This window comes from Ostrinia nubilalis, chromosome 7 (genome assembly GCF_963855985.1).
Source record: "Ostrinia nubilalis chromosome 7, ilOstNubi1.1, whole genome shotgun sequence".
In the NCBI taxonomy this organism is placed as follows: Eukaryota; Metazoa; Arthropoda; class Insecta; order Lepidoptera; family Crambidae; genus Ostrinia; species Ostrinia nubilalis.
Genome location: NC_087094.1, coordinates 10,443,342 through 10,462,937, shown reverse-complemented (window position 1 = coordinate 10,462,937; position 19,596 = coordinate 10,443,342). Strand labels below are relative to the sequence as shown.

At 35.9% G+C, this 19,596-nt stretch overlaps 1 protein-coding gene across 1 annotated transcript; it reads left to right on the top strand.

Annotated features, from left to right (window-relative positions):
* Positions 1 to 15,315: 15,315 nt before the first annotated feature.
* Positions 15,316 to 19,596, top strand: LOC135073276 (THAP domain-containing protein 5-like). The gene is made up of 6 exons (XM_063967393.1): positions 15,316 to 16,064; positions 16,299 to 16,543; positions 16,765 to 16,818; positions 17,227 to 17,379; positions 17,854 to 17,940; positions 18,060 to 19,596. Exons 1-6 carry the CDS (start codon positions 15,964 to 15,966, stop codon positions 18,185 to 18,187), a joined length of 768 nt encoding a protein of 255 aa, XP_063823463.1. The 5' UTR covers positions 15,316 to 15,963; the 3' UTR covers positions 18,188 to 19,596.

The window sequence follows — 19,596 nt, the reverse complement described above, 5'->3', positions numbered from 1 at the left end:
AAACACCGTTACACACTTTTACCTTCCCTTCCAAAACCAATTTTAATAATGGGAGATTTTAACGCCCAGCATGCTTCTTGGGGTAGTTCTTCCTCTAATTATTATGGTTCAAGAATCTTAGATTTCTTAGACGTGAATAACTTATGCTTATTGAACTCTGGGGAACCTACACGTCGCACTGCTAGTTCTGAAGGATTCAGCGCTCCTGATCTATCCATATGTTCTCCTTCCTTAGCGTCATCTTTAACTTGGCACGCTCTTAGCTCTTCATATGGCAGTGATCATTATCCTTTATTTATTACTTTACCATTTTCTGACAAATCAATCCCAATCCGTCCCCCTCGATTGAAGTACCAATTGATTAATGCTGATTGGAAACTTTTTAAAGAAAAAGTGGAGGAAAGATTAGAGTCACTCCCTTCCTTGCAATTAGACAATCATAGCAATTGTGCTGATACTCTCACTCAAGTTTTAATTGACGTGGCGGACAATATTTTTCCCGTTAAAAAAAATCGTAGTAGATATATTCCTCCACCCCCATGGTGGGATGAAGAGTGCGCTGAAGCCAATAAAAAAAGAAAATTAGCTGAACGTGCGTACAGAGCATTTTCCTCTTCCGAAAACCTTGAAATTTTGTCTCAACTTATAAACAGCACCCGTAAGTTGTTTAAACAAAAAAAATGGGAAGGATGGAAATCATTCTGCACTTCGATATCACCAGACATTTCCCCATCTGAGGTATGGAAAAATATACGGAGATTTAGATCTTGTTTCCGAGAGAGTACTCCCTCGTTCATAGATAAATCAATTGCTGATAGCTTTCTAGATAAATTAGCGCCTCCTTCTGTGCCTCCTATAGATATAGTACATCATGATTTAAACTATCCTATTTGTACTGAAAACCTGACAGATTTAAATGCTCCATTTACTTTTTCTGAATTAAAAGGCATTTTGTCGTACGTGAAAGACTCGGCTCCTGGTATTGATGGTATTCCTTATTCTTTTTTCATTAATTTAAGCGATTCTTGCCTTTCATATTTTCTATTAATAATTAATTCCATCATGATTAACGGGAATATACCTTCGTCATGGAAATCTCAAGAGGTAATACCAATCCTCAAACCGAACTCTCCTATAGGTAACTCCTCTTCGTACCGGCCTATTGCTTTATCATCTGTTCTTCTCAAAATTTCAGAGCATTTAGTAAAAAATAGATTAGAATGGTATTTAGAAAGCAAAGGTATATTAGCTTCCAGTCAATTTGGTTTTAGAAAAGGGAAGAGTACTATGGATAGTTTAGGAATTTTTACTACAGATATTCGCTTAGCCTTTACTAATAATCAATGTCTCCTCGCTGCCTTTCTTGATATCACAGCCGCTTACGATGGTGTTAATTTATCTATTCTTAAAAATAAACTTTTAAAGCTACAAGTACCGATTACCCTAATCAATTTCATTATTAGTATGTTATCAGAAAGATCTATTCACGTTACTACTCAAGATTCAACAGTCCTGACCCGAGTTCTTTGGAGAGGATTACCTCAGGGGTCTGTTTTAAGCCCATTGTTGTATAATGTACATACGTACGACCTTGAATCTGTTTTTATTAATAAAATTAATATTCTACAGTATGCTGATGACCTTCTTTTGTATGTTTCCGGTTATTCAGTAAGCGAATTATGTCATTGCTTAACGGCAGCTCTAAGTTCCCTTAAAATCTGGTTAGATAATAACTGTCTATCATTATCGGTCCCCAAAAGTTCTGTGGTTCTTTTTAGTAGAATGCGGATGCCACCTCCTGTTTTTGTCTACTATGATAATATCACTATCCAGGCTTGTAAGGAAGCAAAGTTTTTAGGAATAATTTTAGATGACAAACTATCAGGGGTTCCTCATTGTTATTATGTCACGGCCAAATGTGAGCGTTTATTGAATATTTTGCGCTGCCTCTCAGGGGTCTGGTGGGGTGCTCACCCTTCCTCGCTAAAACTTCTCTATAACGCTATAATACGTAGTGTTCTTGATTATGGAGCTTACTTCTTAGAACCTTGCAATCTAATCGGTCTGAAAAAAATGGACAGCATCCAATCAAAGGCTCTCCGTATTATTTCTGGTACAATGAAATCTAGTCCCATTAATACTTTACAGGTTGAATGCACTGATCCTCCTCTTAGATTACGCCGTCAATTCTTATCGGACAAATTTTTATTTAGAGTTTTACAATACTCAAATCACCCTCTATTTTTAAAATTACAACTTTTATCTGATTCTATTGGAACATCCCCTTACTGGGCTCATAAAAACCTTCCCTGTTTAGTTTTAAGTTACCGTAAATTTATATCTTTTCAAGCTCCGACTCACAGAACTCCAAAATTTCCCATATTTTCTGCTAGTTTTGAGTCTTTAGTTCTTTCTCCTGAAATAATATATGATTTAGATATCCCTAAAAATTCTCTTGACGCTAAATATAAATTTAACTTAATTATTGAAGATAATTGGGCCGATTGGCATCATATATATAGCGATGCATCCAAACACTCCAACGATGGTGTGGTCGGAGTAGGGCTTTTCCATCATCAGTATGGTATTCATGAAAAGGTCAGATTACCTCCTGAAACATCAGTTTTTACCGGGGAGTGCTGTGGAATTTATAAAGCCATAGAATATGTCCAAATTATGAAACTGAAAAAAACAGTAATTTTTGTAGATTCTAAAAGCGCTTTACAAGCCTTAGGGGCCATCCATAAAGTACGTCACACGAATTTTATGATTTTTTGAGCCCCCCCCCCGTCCTTGTCACAGGTGGTCACATTTCGGAGACCCCCCCCCTCCCTAGTGTGACGTCACATGTTTTGCAATTTCACATGGAAAAATTATTAAATTAAAACAGCAGTTCCGAAATTAGTTTTATTTCCATTTAAATTGAGTACTTTTTATGAAATCAACATTATATCAAATATTTGAAACAATAACAAAGCAATAAACTATTGAATATAAAGAAAAACAAGAAAAAAGAAACTCAATCATCTTCAGTCCATGGACTTTGAACCCACTCCTTTAAATTATTTATAACTGGCATGGCAGTCACTTCGTTCTCATTTAGGTTTTTCACGTCAGGAACATTTGTGGTGTCAACATCTTTTTCATCTAACCATATGGCATCATCATTAATATCCAAACAAAGAATTTCTCTGGCACGTCTAGCTGCTATTCTTTGAGGACGTATCTTTGCAATGGGAACTTCATGTTGCTTCTTATGAAGTTGTTTGTGTTGGTTAGTGGCTTTATATGATGCAAAATATAGACTACAGAAGCCGCAAGATCGCTTACACAAGTATCCCTCAACACTAGGGCAGTAACTATCATACGGTACTTGCTTTAAATGTGATGACGCGCTCAGTTTTAAAGATAATTGAAGTAATAGAGGAGCGAATTTACCTTCGATGTCATCCTTTTCTGTTGTTATATATCCGTTTGACGTCTGTTTAATTAAAACAGGTGGTGGCAAAAACCCCTCTCGTAGTAGTTGCCAAAGGCTAGATCGTTGCACACCACAGCACGAGACAACTTCACATTTTACTATTTGCAGTAAATATTGTGATTCCCGTACATGCTTTGCGTACCAAATCGCATCACGTTTCAATACCTTAGCCTGTTCAACATCCAGTCTAGTTTCTGTGGGCATAATATATTTGGCAACCACAGGATATCCATCAATGACCAATTGGCTCCAAATATTACTCAGCACTGTGCCTGCACTCTCAAAGTTTCTTTTTTCTAGGTCCAGGTCAGTAGTTTTATTACTGGAATCGAGATGTGAACCGAAATTATCGTGTTTTAATATAACACCAGTAAGTTCACGACTAAGAGGCGCCATTCGTCGTTCTACTCTGTTAAAAGCACTTCTTCCTGGGGCATTTGTGGCAATGTAAACAGCATCCAAATCAAAATCTTTAAAATGTTGTATAGCTGAAATTATAACTCGCTCGTATCGTGGATTTTCGTCGGGACCACCATCGCAAGTAAAAATAAATACGGGTTTTACAAAACCTTCTCGAGTTTTCATAAAGTTTTCGAAGGCAGATATTTCAGAAAGTTTGTGTATATCTGTGGCATGAGTCTCTGCATTAGAGGACGAATGCTTTCCACTTCGAATTGCTACATACGTAGGCCCGGAATGTGTCACAGCTTCAGGTTTTCCTTCACCATCTTTCTCTACTACAATACCTGCATAAACAGAGGGAATAAGTTTATGTTTTTCCGCGACCACGAAATCATGATCCGGTAATTTTACACGATAATCAAGGTGCATTAATATTGGTGCTTGAGCGTTTGCTGCTGTAATACCTAATGGCACGCGTGCTTTGTCATCCATCGATAAAAAGAAAACTTGTTCAGGGCCCAAAATTGAAGCTAAAGATTCAAGGTTTCTTATCGTCGCAGTACAAAATGTGCCATCTTGATGTTTTAAATGTAGCGCAGACTCGGGTTTGCATAGTTTGACTGGAACAGTTACGACATGTCTTTTTCCTTCCTCTGTATTGATTCGTCTGGGCAGAAGTCTCAAGTATAACCCTGATCGACTGATAGTATATCCCAGTTTACAAAGTTCGGCTTGTAAGTCGTCCAATGTTTTACAACACCTTATAGTTTCAGTGCGACGTCGATCATCAGCTGCGCCACCAAAAACTGCAAGGTCCTTTATGACTTCAAGTAAACCGGATTGTTTTTCTTCTAGTCTAGGACGACCAAGAGTATCTCGAAGTTTTAGAGCTGCGGCTAAATCGGTATTCTTTTCGCAAAGTTCTACAATTTTTTGTTTTTTAAAATTACGACTTTTTTTCTGTCTTTCCGCTGCGCTAATCTTTCGCTTTAATATATTTTTTTCCTGCTGAATATTTTTCTTCAAAGTTGAGATTTTTTTTATTGCTTCATTTGAGGCTATACCAGCATCGCGTGCTAACAACAAGCTATTGAGTTCAGATTCTAAAACTACAATTTTATTCCGTGAAGCACTCTGACTAGGCGTTGGTTTAGGTATTGTTTGAAGCTGACTTTCACTTGACGGTATATTAACCATATCAGTGTCTTCTGGTAGTGGTGTCTGACCTTCTTTAGTATTTCCCTGCAAATTATAGTTTATATTGTAATACAATTCCAATTAATATCATGATTATATCGTTAGTTTTTGATACCGCGGTCTTGGGCCGCACAAGTCCTATGAAACCGTAGGTACAAAATATAACAGAAGGTAAAGCCTGGTCCGTGAGCACATAGAATTTTGTCCAATGACCCCAAGCTACCCATCCTTATCGCTCGCGCGTAATTATATTGCTATCGCGACTGTGCGACGGGCACCCCCAGTGAGTGTGCGAGCGCGAGAGCAACATAATTACGCGCGAGCGATAAGGATGGGTAGCTTGGGGTCATTGGACAAAATTCTACGTGCTCACGGACCAGGCTTTAAACTCCATACTAAGCGCGCTCGAGCCACACACACATAGACACCGCTCACGTACGTACGCGTTATCAAGACTGTTTTGGACGAATGCGAGCGCGACTGCGTTATATTTTGTGCCGTAGGTGTAAAAACATACAGATAATCTCTTTGTACGCGATTTTAGCAAACCACTTAACATTTTAAAATTTTCTTATTCCATTTTATAACAGTCATTTTGCGGAAAAAGGGTAGTAAAAGGTTAAAAAGAGGGATGAAAGTTTCTATGGAAGTATCGTCATTTTAAAGCTAGAAGTTGAAACTTAGTTTTTAGGATATTGATTAGACATAAATAAATATGACGTTCAAAGTTTGTTCATTCCACTGCTTCATCGTTGGCGCGATATAGCGTGTAGCTTAGATTTATTAATCTAAGGCTTGTAGTACCTACACGCGGGTATTGTTGAAAATGACTCAAGTATTTGAATTTGACTGACCGTCATTTACGGTTAAATTGGTCAAAAACGGTCAAAAACCAGTCAATAACTGTCAAAAACGGTCAGATTCAGTAAATTGGATTTCAGTAACAGTTTAGTACTTTGTTAAGGTTTTCCTGAGATTTTTTGATTGATAAAAGTCTACAATTTCAAAATTAAAAACAAAAAAGTGGTTTATAACGAATTGAGTACGCGTGAAGCACTATCGAGGAACACTAACTAAGCGTTGTGCGACTGCGCCCCGCACGCGTACATTATAGGCGGAATGGCAACGTCGCATCGCCGGGCACGTCGAACATCCATTCGCGCGCCCCACGTGGGGCGCGCGTACGTACTAGGCATTGTGCGACTACGCCCCGCGCGCGTTCATTATAGGCGGAATGGCAACGTCGCATATCGCCGCGCGCGTCGATCATTCGATCGCGCGGCCCACGATGTGGGGCGAGTTGCGCATCCATCGTCTTGATGCCGTCTTAATATTTCATTTCACGATGAGCCTACCTACTACCTAATGCGGCGCGTACGATGCGATTCAAGTCCGCGTCCACCTTTGGGCGCGATAATTAAGGATTGTTATAAAATTCGAACTTACTTGTACTTTTCCCTCCTCTTCCCGCTCTAGTTGTATTCGTGATGTTGACGCTGAAGGAATTTTCGAAAAAAAATTCAATAGTGTCGCTTTCTTTTTCGTCATTTGTATCTGCAGCTCTTTGATTTTGGAATCCACTTCACCTTCGATATTGTCACTAATTTTTAAAATTTTCCATATGGAATTAACTTCTTCCTGTATATGCTGTTTTTTTTTATCAGCGTAAGTTGCACTGTATGTTTCGTATAATTTACGGTAAAGATTACCTAAATCTATCTTTTTATTCATTTTGGCACAACTAAAAAAGCGACTCACTCAGCGAAAGTCAATTGTCGAATGAAATAGAAACAATAAAATCACGCTAGGTACGGTGCGTTTGGCGGCATTAGTCAAAGGGCTCGTAGGCGATCGGCGCGTGTCACTAGAGCTGGTATGAACTCGTCAACAAAACAATTTAAACCGTATTGTCCTAAAGATAGAGTTGGAAATATTTTTTAGATAATTAATATTTCAAATTACGCGATTAGTACTTCTAGATATATTAGATTTTGAAATGTGATGTCACAAAACTTAGGACCCCTCCCACCCCTTGTCACACCATGTCACACTTTGTCGACCCCCTCCCCCCCCCTTTACGTGTGACGTACTTTATGGATGACCCCTTAGGAAAATTTCCCTTTAAATGCAATAGTCAATACCCAATTGTAATCCAATGCAGAGAGTTGCTTCATAGATGTTCTATTTTGGGGTACAAAATAATCTTCGCCTGGATTCCGAGTCATAGCCACATTTTCGGTAATGAAAAGGCTGATAAATTTGCCAATGAAGCTGTTGTGAATGGTGATATGATTAGTTATAAAAATTACTGCCATGACCTTTTGTCCCTCCCTAAGTCCTACTTGCGTGAATCATGGGAATTGGATTGGGCGCACAGCAGTGCAACCAAAGGAAAATGGTACAAGCTCATTCAACCTACCATTCCTATAAAACCATGGTTTTTTAAAATGAAACTGGGAAAGATTTCTACCTCTAATATTATCCGTATGAGAATTGGCCATGCTTGTATACCTACGCATCTTTTTAGACTTAAAATTGTGAATTCTGATTTGTGTGAGTGTGGTACTGGCACAGGTGACTTAAATCATCTGTTTTTCACTTGTCCATTATATGACCGATCCTCTTTCATCGAATCCCTTAAATCTTTAAAAGTACCATTTCCTACTTCCATAGCCTGCCTCCTAAATATGCATGATAATATTGATATTTATAATACCCTTTCTGTATATATGAATAATAATAACATTAAAATTTAATCTTTATGTACATATCCTGATTATAATATTTTGTTCTCTCCTTTACTTTCCTGAACCTTTGCACCTTTTTTTTCCGTTTTTCCTTTTTTTTTACTTTCCTATACGTTTCCCTACCTTTACCTTACCTCGTCGTGGCTGACGCACAAGCCGTGCATGCCATAATAGAAAAAAAAAAAAAAAAAAAAAAAAAACAACTGAGTAGAAGAAAAAGCGCGGGAAACGGCGAACTGAGTAGGCGTCTTTTTTTTGGCTTTTGTAAAATTAATTTGAATTAAGGATCAAATAAGTGGTGTATTGTATATATTTTGTTACTTTTTATCTGTATTTACGTAGTTTTTGTGTAATTTCATCAGTTATTCGGTAAGTCATTGCATTTTGATTTTTTCGTGATGTGTGAACCTGACGACCCTGGGGGAGGCGTAGTCCCCCAGGCGTCCAATTTTGTTACGATTTCTAATAATTTAACCGATATGGAAACCGATGGATCATTATTTGACACGGATGGGTCTGGAAAGAATGTAAATTCAAAGAATAAACGTAAACGTTCCTCTGTGCAAAAAGTTTGTAAACACTGCAACAAAAAACGGAGAAGGAATCGAAAATCTAATTTAGGCGGCACTGCTAGTGAGTTTGAATGCCAATGTATTAATGAACTTACTACTCTAACGCAAACCGCTTCAACTCCTATTGATTCTTCGCAAGTAGGTGATACACTTGTACCAGGTCAAAAGACTAGTGAAATTTTAGGTGCTAGTGAAACACGTACTCCTGTAGGAAGAGACCTTTATGTAGCTACTGACTTAGCCCCTTACACAGTTCATGTGCAAAAAGAACAATCCTCTCCAAACGAAAATTGCACCTTACACCCCGTATCATTTGGGCATTTTCTCAAAAGAAACAATATTAAAAACATTGTCAATGGCAGTCTTAAAAGGATAGGTAGGAACAGAATTTCAATTGCATTCTCTAAATTTGAGGATGCCAACGCTTTCCTTAACAGTAACTTGCTGAAATCAAATACTTACAAAGCATTCATACCCACATTTAATGTGACACGGATGGGAGTCATCAGAGGTGTACCTGTTAGCTGGAGTGATGAGGATATTATGAATAATATTAGTGTTCCTACAGGATGTGGAAATATAATCAAGGTAAGGCGCTTAAAGAAAAAGACAACTTCTATTGGCAAAACTGAATTTTTGCCAATTGAAACTGTCGTAGTGACATTTGATGGACAAATTTTGCCAAAAAGAATATTCCTTTGCTACAACTCTCTTCCTGTGGACCTGTATATTTACCCCACAGTACAATGTTTTCAGTGCTGCCGATATGGACATGTTAGGAGTCAATGCCGTTCGTTAGCGAGGTGTTTTAAATGCGGAATGGGACACACTGGTGACACTTGTGATGTTGACGAAGAAAACATAACCTGCTTCTTGTGCTCTGGTCTTCATATGGCCACGAGCAGGAAATGTCCTGAATATGTTAGGCAAAGAAGTATCAAAGAATCCATGGCTAAAAGCTGCATAACTTATTCAGAGGCACTAAAATTACATCCTCCGATATCAAAGTCATTTGCTGATGTTTTGGTATCGGGGCGTTCTGGCCAACAAAATTCCTTGATTCCTCTCAGCCCACAGCAACCGCATACTAATAAACAAAACACTTTAAACACCTCATATAAAAAAACAGTTCTCATAAAGCCTAGAACACCGCATAGGCCTGGTAAAGGTTATGATCGTCATGAACACGAAACACTAACTAAAGACTACAGTACTCCTATCTCCCCCAGTAGAAGCATTCTTAATAATGATAATGATTCAACTCATGATTCAAATAGTTCACTTTCTAACCTCTCTATTCGAGACCTTATCATTGCGCTTATCACATCTTTGACACATAACAACAACATATTACCGTCCAACGTTGCCATACCGAAAAATGATGTACTAGTTAATAATATTTCTACTGTTTATGGGGAAAAAGTCCCTAATAGTGCAGTGGAATTGCAGGAGCATTAATCATAAGAAAAGCGACCTAAATTATATAATAAATTCTTTAAATCCGTTTATAATAGCTCTACAAGAAACTTGGCTTCGGCCTGACTCTATTTTTAAAATTTCCGGTTTCTCTTGTATTCGAGAAGACCGCTTTGATAACTACGGTGGGGTTGCCTTACTTATAAGGCACCCAATGCCATTTGTACATATTCCTATTCCGCAGCATAGTAATGATTTTTCGATTATCGCTGCTTCTGTAAATAATATATCTTTTGTTTCTATATATGTTCCACATCCCTCAACTTCTATTTATGATGAAATCGAACCAATTTTGAGTGTAATACCTAAACCTGTTGTAATAATGGGGGATTTTAACGCTCAACACCAATCTTGGGGAAGCACTACTTCTAACCACTATGGAAATCGCATTCTTGACTTTTTGGATAGAAATAATTTATGTTTCTTGAATACTGGAAATCCTACACGGCGCACCCTTCCTGACGAGGGGGTAAGTGCTCCTGACCTCACAATCTGCAATCCCAGCCTTGCGTCCTCTCTAACGTGGTCGACCTTACCTTCTACATACGGAAGCGATCACTATCCGATAACAATTACCTTTCCAACTGACCAAAAAATATCTCCCACTCGCCCTCCTCGACTAAAGCATAAATTGCAAAACGCTGATTGGAATTTATTTAAAGAAAGAGTTCAAGAAAAGATTTCGTCTTTGCCTTCTATAATAAATTCCAATCATAACGAATGTGCAGAGGCTTTAGCTTCGTTATTATTAGAGACAGCTGACGAAACTTTCCCCTCGAAAAATCCTGCTCGTAATAAATTACCTGCTCCCCCTTGGTGGGACTCTGAATGCTCTGACGCTATCAAAGAAAGAAAGGCAGCTGAGAAAAAGTATGTTTCGGACTCGACCGAAGAAAATTTTGAATATCTTTCGCAAGTTACCGCTAGTACTAGAAAACTCTTTAAGCAAAAGAAATGGGAAAGTTGGAAGAATTTTTGCTTTTCCATCTCTCCGGATACTCCTTCATCTGCAATTTGGTCGAACATTAGACGATTTAGGTCAGCTTTTAAGGAATCCACCCCAAAAGTTCTCCCTACATCATTAACTGATAATTTTTTAGACAGACTGGCTCCATCGTCTGTCCCGGAATTAATTACTCCCTTGCTCATGTCCATGTCAGAAAACGTACAATCCGGATTAAATGCTCCTTTCACTTTAACTGAACTTAAAGGTGTTCTTACTTACGTCAAGGACTCATCACCTGGTCCTGATGGAATCCCTTACTCTTTTCTTGCTCAGCTTTCGGATTCCTCTTTGAATTATTTTTTGAATTTAATTAACTCGATAATTTTTAATGGAAATATACCACCTTCATGGAAAGTTCAAGAAGTTTTACCTATACTAAAACCAAATAAATCCCCCTCAGAGGCAGAATCATATCGCCCTATAGCTCTTTCTTCGGTTATGGCTAAAATTGCGGAGCACTTAGTTAAAAATCGACTTGAGTGGTATGTGGAGAGTAAAGGATTTTTAAGCAATAGTCAGTTTGGATTTCGAAAAGGTAGGAGCACGTCAGACAGCATTGCAATATTCACCACTGACATAAGACTAGCGTTTTCGATTAATGAACATTTGTTAGCAGCTTTTCTAGATATTTCCGCCGCGTACGATAACGTAGTGTTGTCCCTACTTGTAGAAAAATTGTACAAATTAGAGGTTCCCGTGATTTTAATAAATTTTATTGTAAATATCTTAGTCGGTAGAAGTGTACATATTTTTAATGAAGACTTGGAAAAGAGAACGAGGTTATTATGGAATGGGCTCCCTCAAGGTTCCGTTCTTAGTCCTCTTCTTTTTAATATTTACTCTCATGATCTGGAATCTTCCTTTGGTAATGGCATTAACGTACTCCAATACGCTGACGATTTACTTTTGTATGTATCTGGAAAGAATACTGAAATCTTATGTAATACATTGAACTATAATCTTACTGTCCTAAAATTGTGGTTAGATAATAATGGCATGACTCTATCCGTGCCCAAAAGTTCGGTTGTTCTTTTCTCACGAATGAGATGCCCACCACCAATTACAATTTTTTATGATAATATTCAAATACCGATAAGTAACGAAGCCAAATTCTTGGGTGTTATTTTAGATTCAAAGTTGACAGGACTTTCACATTTCTATTATATTAGTGCAAAATGCGAACGCTTACTTAATATTCTAAGATGTCTGCGGGGAGTATGGTGGGGAGCTCATCCGTTTTCACTAAAACTTCTCTATAATGCAATTATCAGAAGCATTCTTGATTATGGAACGCAATTCCTGGAACCATGCAGCGTTGTTGGTCTACGAAAACTAGACGTCATTCAAACAAAAGCACTACGCACTGTGGTAGGTGCAATGAAATCAAGTCCCAATAATGCTTTACAACTAGAATGCGTGGATCCTCCTTTAAGACTCCGGCGACAGTTTCTTAGTGATAAATTTTTATTTCGTGCTTTGCAATTATCCCAACACCCCCTTTATCACAGATTACTAACTTTATCCGAATATATTCAATCTTCTCCGTATTGGACACATAAAAATCCTCCGTGTCTGATAATTAGCTTTCAAAAATTTAAATCTCTTCAAGCACCTACTCATAGATCACTTTATCTCCCAATATTCTCTTTAGATTATGATTCATTAGTATTATCCCTTAATATTTACTTCGATATTAATATATCTAAGATGGACAGATATGCTAATACAAAGTTCAATCTAGTATTAGAAAATAACTGGTTTGATTGGCATCATTTATATTGCGATGCTTCAAAACATCACCAGGATGGTCCTGTTGGAGTAGGTGTTTTTCACCATCAGTATAAAATTCATCAAATGATAAAATTACCCCCTGAGTCTTCAGTATTTACTGGGGAATGCGTTGGTATACTCAAATCTTTAGAATATATTCTTTTGATGAAACTTAAAAAGTCCGTAATTTTCTCAGATTCCAAAAGTGCCCTTCAGGCCTTAGCTAAGTACCCTTTTAAATCTAATATTTTTTATCCAGTAATTATGAAATGTAGGAGCTTGTATAATAAATGTATTTCGTTGGGATTACAAGTAGCTTTCGTATGGATTCCAAGCCATTGCAACATAACGGGAAATGTCAAGGCTGATAAATTTGCGAATGATGCGGTGTCTAGTGGTGACAATTTCCCATACAAAAATTACTGTCACGATCTAGTAGCTCTACCTAAAGTGTATCTTCGTCAATCCTGGGAACAGGACTGGAGCATTAGTAGTCAGACCAAAGGAAAACATTATAAACAAATACAACCGACCATCCCAATTAAACCGTGGTTTTTCAAATCCTATTTACCTAAAATTTCTACTACGATTCTTATTCGTATGAGACTGGGACATGTGTGTACACCTCAACATTTGGCACGAATTCACATTATCTCTGATGAGACTTGTGAATGTGGAGATGAAGTGGGCGATCTAAATCATATCTTCTTTGCCTGCCAAAAATATGATTCCTCTTCCTTTATCCAGTCATTAATATCCCTCCGTGTCCAACTACCTACATCCATAATTTGTCTGTTATCCTCTAATGATGTAAATATATATAAATGTATTTCTATGTTTATTATTACTTATGATATTAAAATATAGCCTAATACGGCTATATTTTATCCTTTTTATGTCATAAACATATTTTCTGTCTAATGTACATAGTAATATGATTAGTTATTGAGTATTATTATCCTGTAAACAATAACACCATTCCTGCCTGATCCTTCAAAATTTTCTCTCTTCCCGGGTATTTTCCTATAAAATCCGTTTCCCAACCTTTACACCTCGTCATTGGCAAATGCACAAGCCGTGCGTGCCAGAAAAAAAAAAAAAAAAAAAAAAAAAAAAAAAAAAAAAAAAAAAAACTGAGTAGAAAAAAAGCGCGGGAAACGTGAGCGTGACGGGCGCGTTTTTTATTGCTAATTTTAAAAACTTTTTATTTACTGATATTACGTGATCAGAAGGGTTTATTTATTTAAATATTACTTATTTCTAGTGTGTGTATATGTTACTGTAAAAGCTCGAACTACGGTTAATCTTAAGATTTAAGTGTAAGTCTTAGGATTTACCGACATGAGTTGGTAAATGTAAGTATTTCTGAAAATACGACGACTTTTTCGAGCTTTTACCATTCGAATTCAGTATATGCTAGGTTTTACCTCTGTCAGCTGGTAGATGTTGGTTTTAGGAATAAAACAATGAGTAATTCTTAATTACTTAGGTACTTTCATCAACTATTAGACAAAACAGGTACATAGTATTATAAAAGTATCATAATATGATAGTAATAAGTACAAACTAATACCAACTTATTTAAATTATTTGCAATCATTTATTTTTCTTGTGTTTTGGTGTTCACATTTTTACTGTTTCCTTTTTTTATTCCTTCTGACTCATTACCAACGATGTTGTTTTCGTAAAAGTTTACAGAACTTTTAATTAGTAAGATTATAACAAAAATGATAATAACCATGGAGTCCATGGTATTATAATTTTTGTTATTCTATCCATGGCATGGACGAAATGTGAAGTGGAAAAAATCGGAATTATAATAACCCAGTGTTGATAGTAGCGCATACCCATATCTAGCCTATCTAGGACACTGAAATTTTGTACTGCATGCATCCTACTAATATTATAAACGCGAAAGTTTGTGTGGATGTTTGTTACTCTTTTCAAGCAAAAACTACTGAACTGATTTTGATGAAACTTTACAGTATTATTGTTTATAACCCAGAATAACATATAGGCTATAATTTATGGCGATCTGTGACAAATTAAATTTCACGCGGGTGAAACCGCGGGCAAAAGCTAGTATTTTATATGACATGATCTTAAGTTGCTAAAGAAAAAACAAGGCAGTGACATCATGGTTTGTTTAATTGTATTAAAATGAAAAGTGATGCCGTGATCTTTCTTTTTAGTTCTTACATTGTTCGTACATTTAAACAATACAAAAAGGCTGCGCTCGTGTAGGTAATGCGTAGATAAGACCGATTGTTACCTGTCAAAAATGCTTGTTTTGTTTTTCAACATTTACCGTGCCATTAATGTAAATCCTAAGATTTACCAACGAAATGGTGGTAAGAGTTCGAATCGCAAACCTTTTGGGACATTTACCATTAGGAATTGGTAGATCTTAGGTTTTACTGGAATATCTTAGGATTTACTGCAATTCGAGCTTTTACAGTAACATATATATAGTTTGTGTAGTTTGCTGATATTTAGGTAAGTTTTTTGATATTTTTCTCAACATGAACGAGCCCCCCGATCCTTCGGGGGGTTTCGTCCCTCCGCCAGCCAGTTTTGTTACTGTATCGTCTGAAAAGGAAAATGAATCGGCTAATATGGATACTGATAGTTCTATTAGTTCTTTACAAGCGGCTGTTTCTGAGCATTCCAGTGGGTAGACACTTCTCATACAAAAACTAGTCTCTATATGTAGCAATTGATATACAACCTTATCCCTTAAGCAATAAAGTGCATTTTGGATTGATTTTACTATAGCAGGGGAACCCGCGGATCAATACCACCATACTAAAAATAATTGTTAGTGTCCTTATGTTGGTAGTATTGTTAGTTTGACAAATGAAAAAAAATGTCTGTCAATTGAGTTTGAGTTTTTAACCGGCGAATTGATTCGTGTGAAGTTATTTTCTCAGATTTGGTGCAATATTACTGTAAATAAACTTTTCTGTCGTTTACGTTGAGTTGATTAAGTTCCTCCGTATCGGGCGTGATAAAGTTTGCTGTTCAGTGTTATGTTTTTTGTGAGATAGAGACTCTTTTAAATAAGCTGTGTTTCAACTTCTACAGAAGTTTAAACTCTTATTTACTTTTCTGTTTAATGGGTATGTTATCTACTTACTTGAAATATTACATCTATTACAAATCTATTTTTCATTAAAAACAACCCTATGTGATGAAAATGTAAATGTACTTTCAAAACTGGTAAATGCATGAACCAGGGCATTGACACTGGTTGGAGAGAAATTATAGGCTTTGTTTAATTAATACCTATTTCATTTTAGGCTTCTACTGATAATGGAGAGTAGAAACAACAAGAAGTGCGTTATTTGTAATAAGAGGCGAAGTCGTGGTGGATCACCCTTACTTTTGAGTAGGTTTCCTCTGGATTCTGACCGGTGAGTTTCTAATAACACTCATTTATTACAAGATAATTTTACTGATTGTGTAAACTTAAAGGCTGGGATTAATATTTTTAATCATACAGTAAATAACCATAACCAATTTTTAATTTCAGTATTTTGTTTCGTACTCTGCAAATGAATTGCATAACAATACTAAAAGAAATTAGTTGATGAATAAATTTCAGTTTGTTATTCTTTTTCTTTTCTAATAGGTATTTCTTATTTCAGTTGTCGAATGTGGGTTAAAAATGCTGGCTTAGAAGACTTAGCATATGTACCTATTGAAAAGTTACACCAACTGAAGTTTGTTTGTGGTGGGCACTTCACTCCTGAATCCTTCAATGCCAAAGGAACTCGGCTGAAGAACTCAGCTATTCCAACACTGGAATTGAGCAATCCCATCTTGCCAGATGAAGTTTTGACAGAGTTTCCTCTTCATGTAAAAGACTCCAATAAAGAAAACCTCAAGACAGGTATGATGATGACTTCAATTATTTTTTTTAAATTTAATTTACTATCTATCAATTTTTCTGAATTATTTAGATGTCTTAATTAATTTTCTTTGGTTTCCAAAACAAACCAACCGAATGCAATTTAACAAGGTTCTTTCTTTGTAACCACAAACATGTGTTGTATGCTTATCAATAAATAATATATAATTTCAATTATTAATTATATCTATACTTTGTTACAGTTCTTTATGATCATTCATATTGCATTCCAAAGAAGTCAAATCCAGTTGAACGAGGTATGTTTATCTAAAATTATACTAATCATATAAAAAGGAAATATTTAATTGTTTGTTTGTATTTGATCGGCTCCGTAACTCGAGCCAAGATAGCCTAAAGTGCGGGTTAGAACCCCACAGCTTGAATATTGTAGTAAACCCACTCGTAACACAATTTAGCTTAGAATGTGTGTTGAGTTAGAGGGACTTTAGTAATTTGTGTAATACAAATTCTTCAAAAAAAGTACCGGACCAATTTGAAAAATTTTAGGCAATCTACATTAATTAGCCAGGTCAGCTAGTTTAATAATATTTATAAGCTAGTAATTTTTAATGTGAGCAAGACATGTACTAGACTGATTGTACCCTAAAGTTGGGTAAGAACATGACATTTTATTACCCAATTCACATTTCATTATCTGCTTTCAGTTCCCCTTACAACTACAACCAAACAACTAAATTCAACATGTTTGGGAGCTGTGGATATACCAGATTCTGGTATTTCTGCGAAAACAACTTTTGAACCTCTTCCTTCTACTTCCAATGCACCAGAACATATGACCTATAAACCCATTACTCATGGTAAGTGTACAAACTAATTATTTACCTTCTAAAATATGCCTTCCCTCAAACTATCTTTAGTTGCCACCCTGGATGCGTTCTGCAGTCTGCAGTCAGGTCAAAATGAACTTATATGTACAACATTCTAGGTTTCTGTACATTTTATATTAATGCGATTTGACCGTGCGGATACGAACAAAGAACGCAAAGCACACGTGACTGATTGCCTTATCACGACCACTTACAGATTGTCTTGACATACCCGCAGACCGCATCCAGAATGCAGAACATTAAAACCTCTAAATGCCTTTAATTTAATATTATGTCATTGTTATTGAAGGTGGGCCCACGCTTCATATTTTATGAGAAGAGCTATCATTATCCTGTCTTTGCATTTTTTTAAAACTTGATAATGATTGATTGATTTGGAAATAATATGTTTCATAAAACAACAAAATAAATTTTAAACTAATTTGCATATTTATAATATTTCAGATGATAAAAACATTTGCCATCAAGATGCACAGGCAGAAATATTAGTCCACAGTTATAAAAGACCTAAGAAAAACATTGAAATGAAAGGTAAGATAAAACATACCTAATTTAAAAAACTAAGTAAAATTGCTGATTAATAAACCAATATTCAATTCAATTTGCTTTAATGTTGTTTTTTTTTACTAATGGAAATGTTTTTATTACAGACACTTCATCAACATTTACAATTAAAGAGAAGAGGCTTTGGCGACAGTTACAAAATGCAAAAAAAAACAATAAGGAATATAGCGAAGGTAGTTGCAGAAGAACACAACAGAAATTTTTTAAATATTAAAAAACTGAATAGTACCATTGTAAATCCAACATTCAAAACTAAGATGAGGGTGAAGTATGCTGCGCATGCTCTGAGTAATACCGTGGCAGCTATTTTAAAAATGATGGCATGGAAAGAAGTTTCTGATTGCAATGATACAGCATTTGTGATTGAACAGTTAGATAAACTATTTGATTGTACAAATGGTCCATCATCTTTAAATGACGTAAAGAAAGGGATCCGGGAAAATGTTTCCACATCAAGTAATCACATTGAGTCTTGGACCTTTTATACTGATAAGTTAAAAACCATAAAATTTATAACAGCAGAAAACACGATACTAAAAAATGTTAAATGCGTAAAGGGATATCAAATATCTATCAAATCCTTAAACGATATTTGGGAAAAGTTAAAGAATGAAGGGTTTAAATATATGAACCTTAGACAGTTTAACCAAGACTCTCTGGAAAACTTATTTGGAATCATTAGGCAACACAGTGTAACCAATAGAAATCCCACTATCACGCACTTTACTGCAGCGCTTAAAACAAGCATGGTTACTGGGCTGAAAGTGCCTCATAGCAGAAGTGCTAATTGTGAAGCAGACAACAATAAACATATGCTGGAATATAAAGACATTTTAAAAACTAATTTAAAAACAACAGAAATAAAAATTAATGTTCAAGATTCCACAGACACTGAATTTTATCCTGTGTTGTCTATCCCGGACCCTGAAAACTTAGAACAGCCCATTGAAAATTTGTGTAGCCTTGAAAACCAACCAGTAGTATATGTAAGCGGGTATTTAGCTGCCAAACTATTACAGAACAGTTCTTGTTTAATTTGTGAAGAGTGTTTGAGCGTGAAAACTCCTGTTGACAATGATTTGTATGCATATATATCTCTTCGCGAATGGTGGCATGATAAAAAAAGTCTCGTTTATCCAACAATTCAATTATGTACCACCGTAAATGAAGCTAAACAATTTTATCATGACCATATTGCCGACCAGATATATATGGAAAATGTTGGAAAATTCATTTTCTTAATGTTGAGTACAAATTGTAATTTTAGTTGGTTTAAATGTCAACAACATAATAAAGAAATTTATGATAAGATGTTTAAAATATTAAGTTACCTTTTTCTAAGAAAAAGTTGTAAAATCATTAATGACAGCCTCATAAAAAGTGAAAACAATTTTGCTGACAAAAGTAAAAAAGCACAGCAACAAAGCATTGAAAAGTAATCTTAGGGCTGAGGTTCGATCAGCTGATAAGAAAATTAAAGATGTTTATAAATAAAAATCCTATTTTTTCTTAGAAAAAGTTGTGAAAATAAAAGTTTACAAAATTATCATTTCTGTACTTTGTTATAATTTTCAATAATTCCTCATGCCTACAACTGCTATGTCATGTTCAATACTTATTGTA

Coding starts and splice junctions, on each gene's coding strand:
- LOC135073276 (XM_063967393.1), top strand. CDS start 15,964: ATGGAGAGTAGAAACAACAAGAAGTGCGTTATTTGTAATAAGAGGCGA. Junction 16,819..17,226: donor GTCAAATCCAGTTGAACGAG/GTATGTTTATCT, acceptor ATCTGCTTTCAG/TTCCCCTTACAACTACAACC. Junction 17,380..17,853: donor CTATAAACCCATTACTCATG/GTAAGTGTACAA, acceptor ATAATATTTCAG/ATGATAAAAACATTTGCCAT.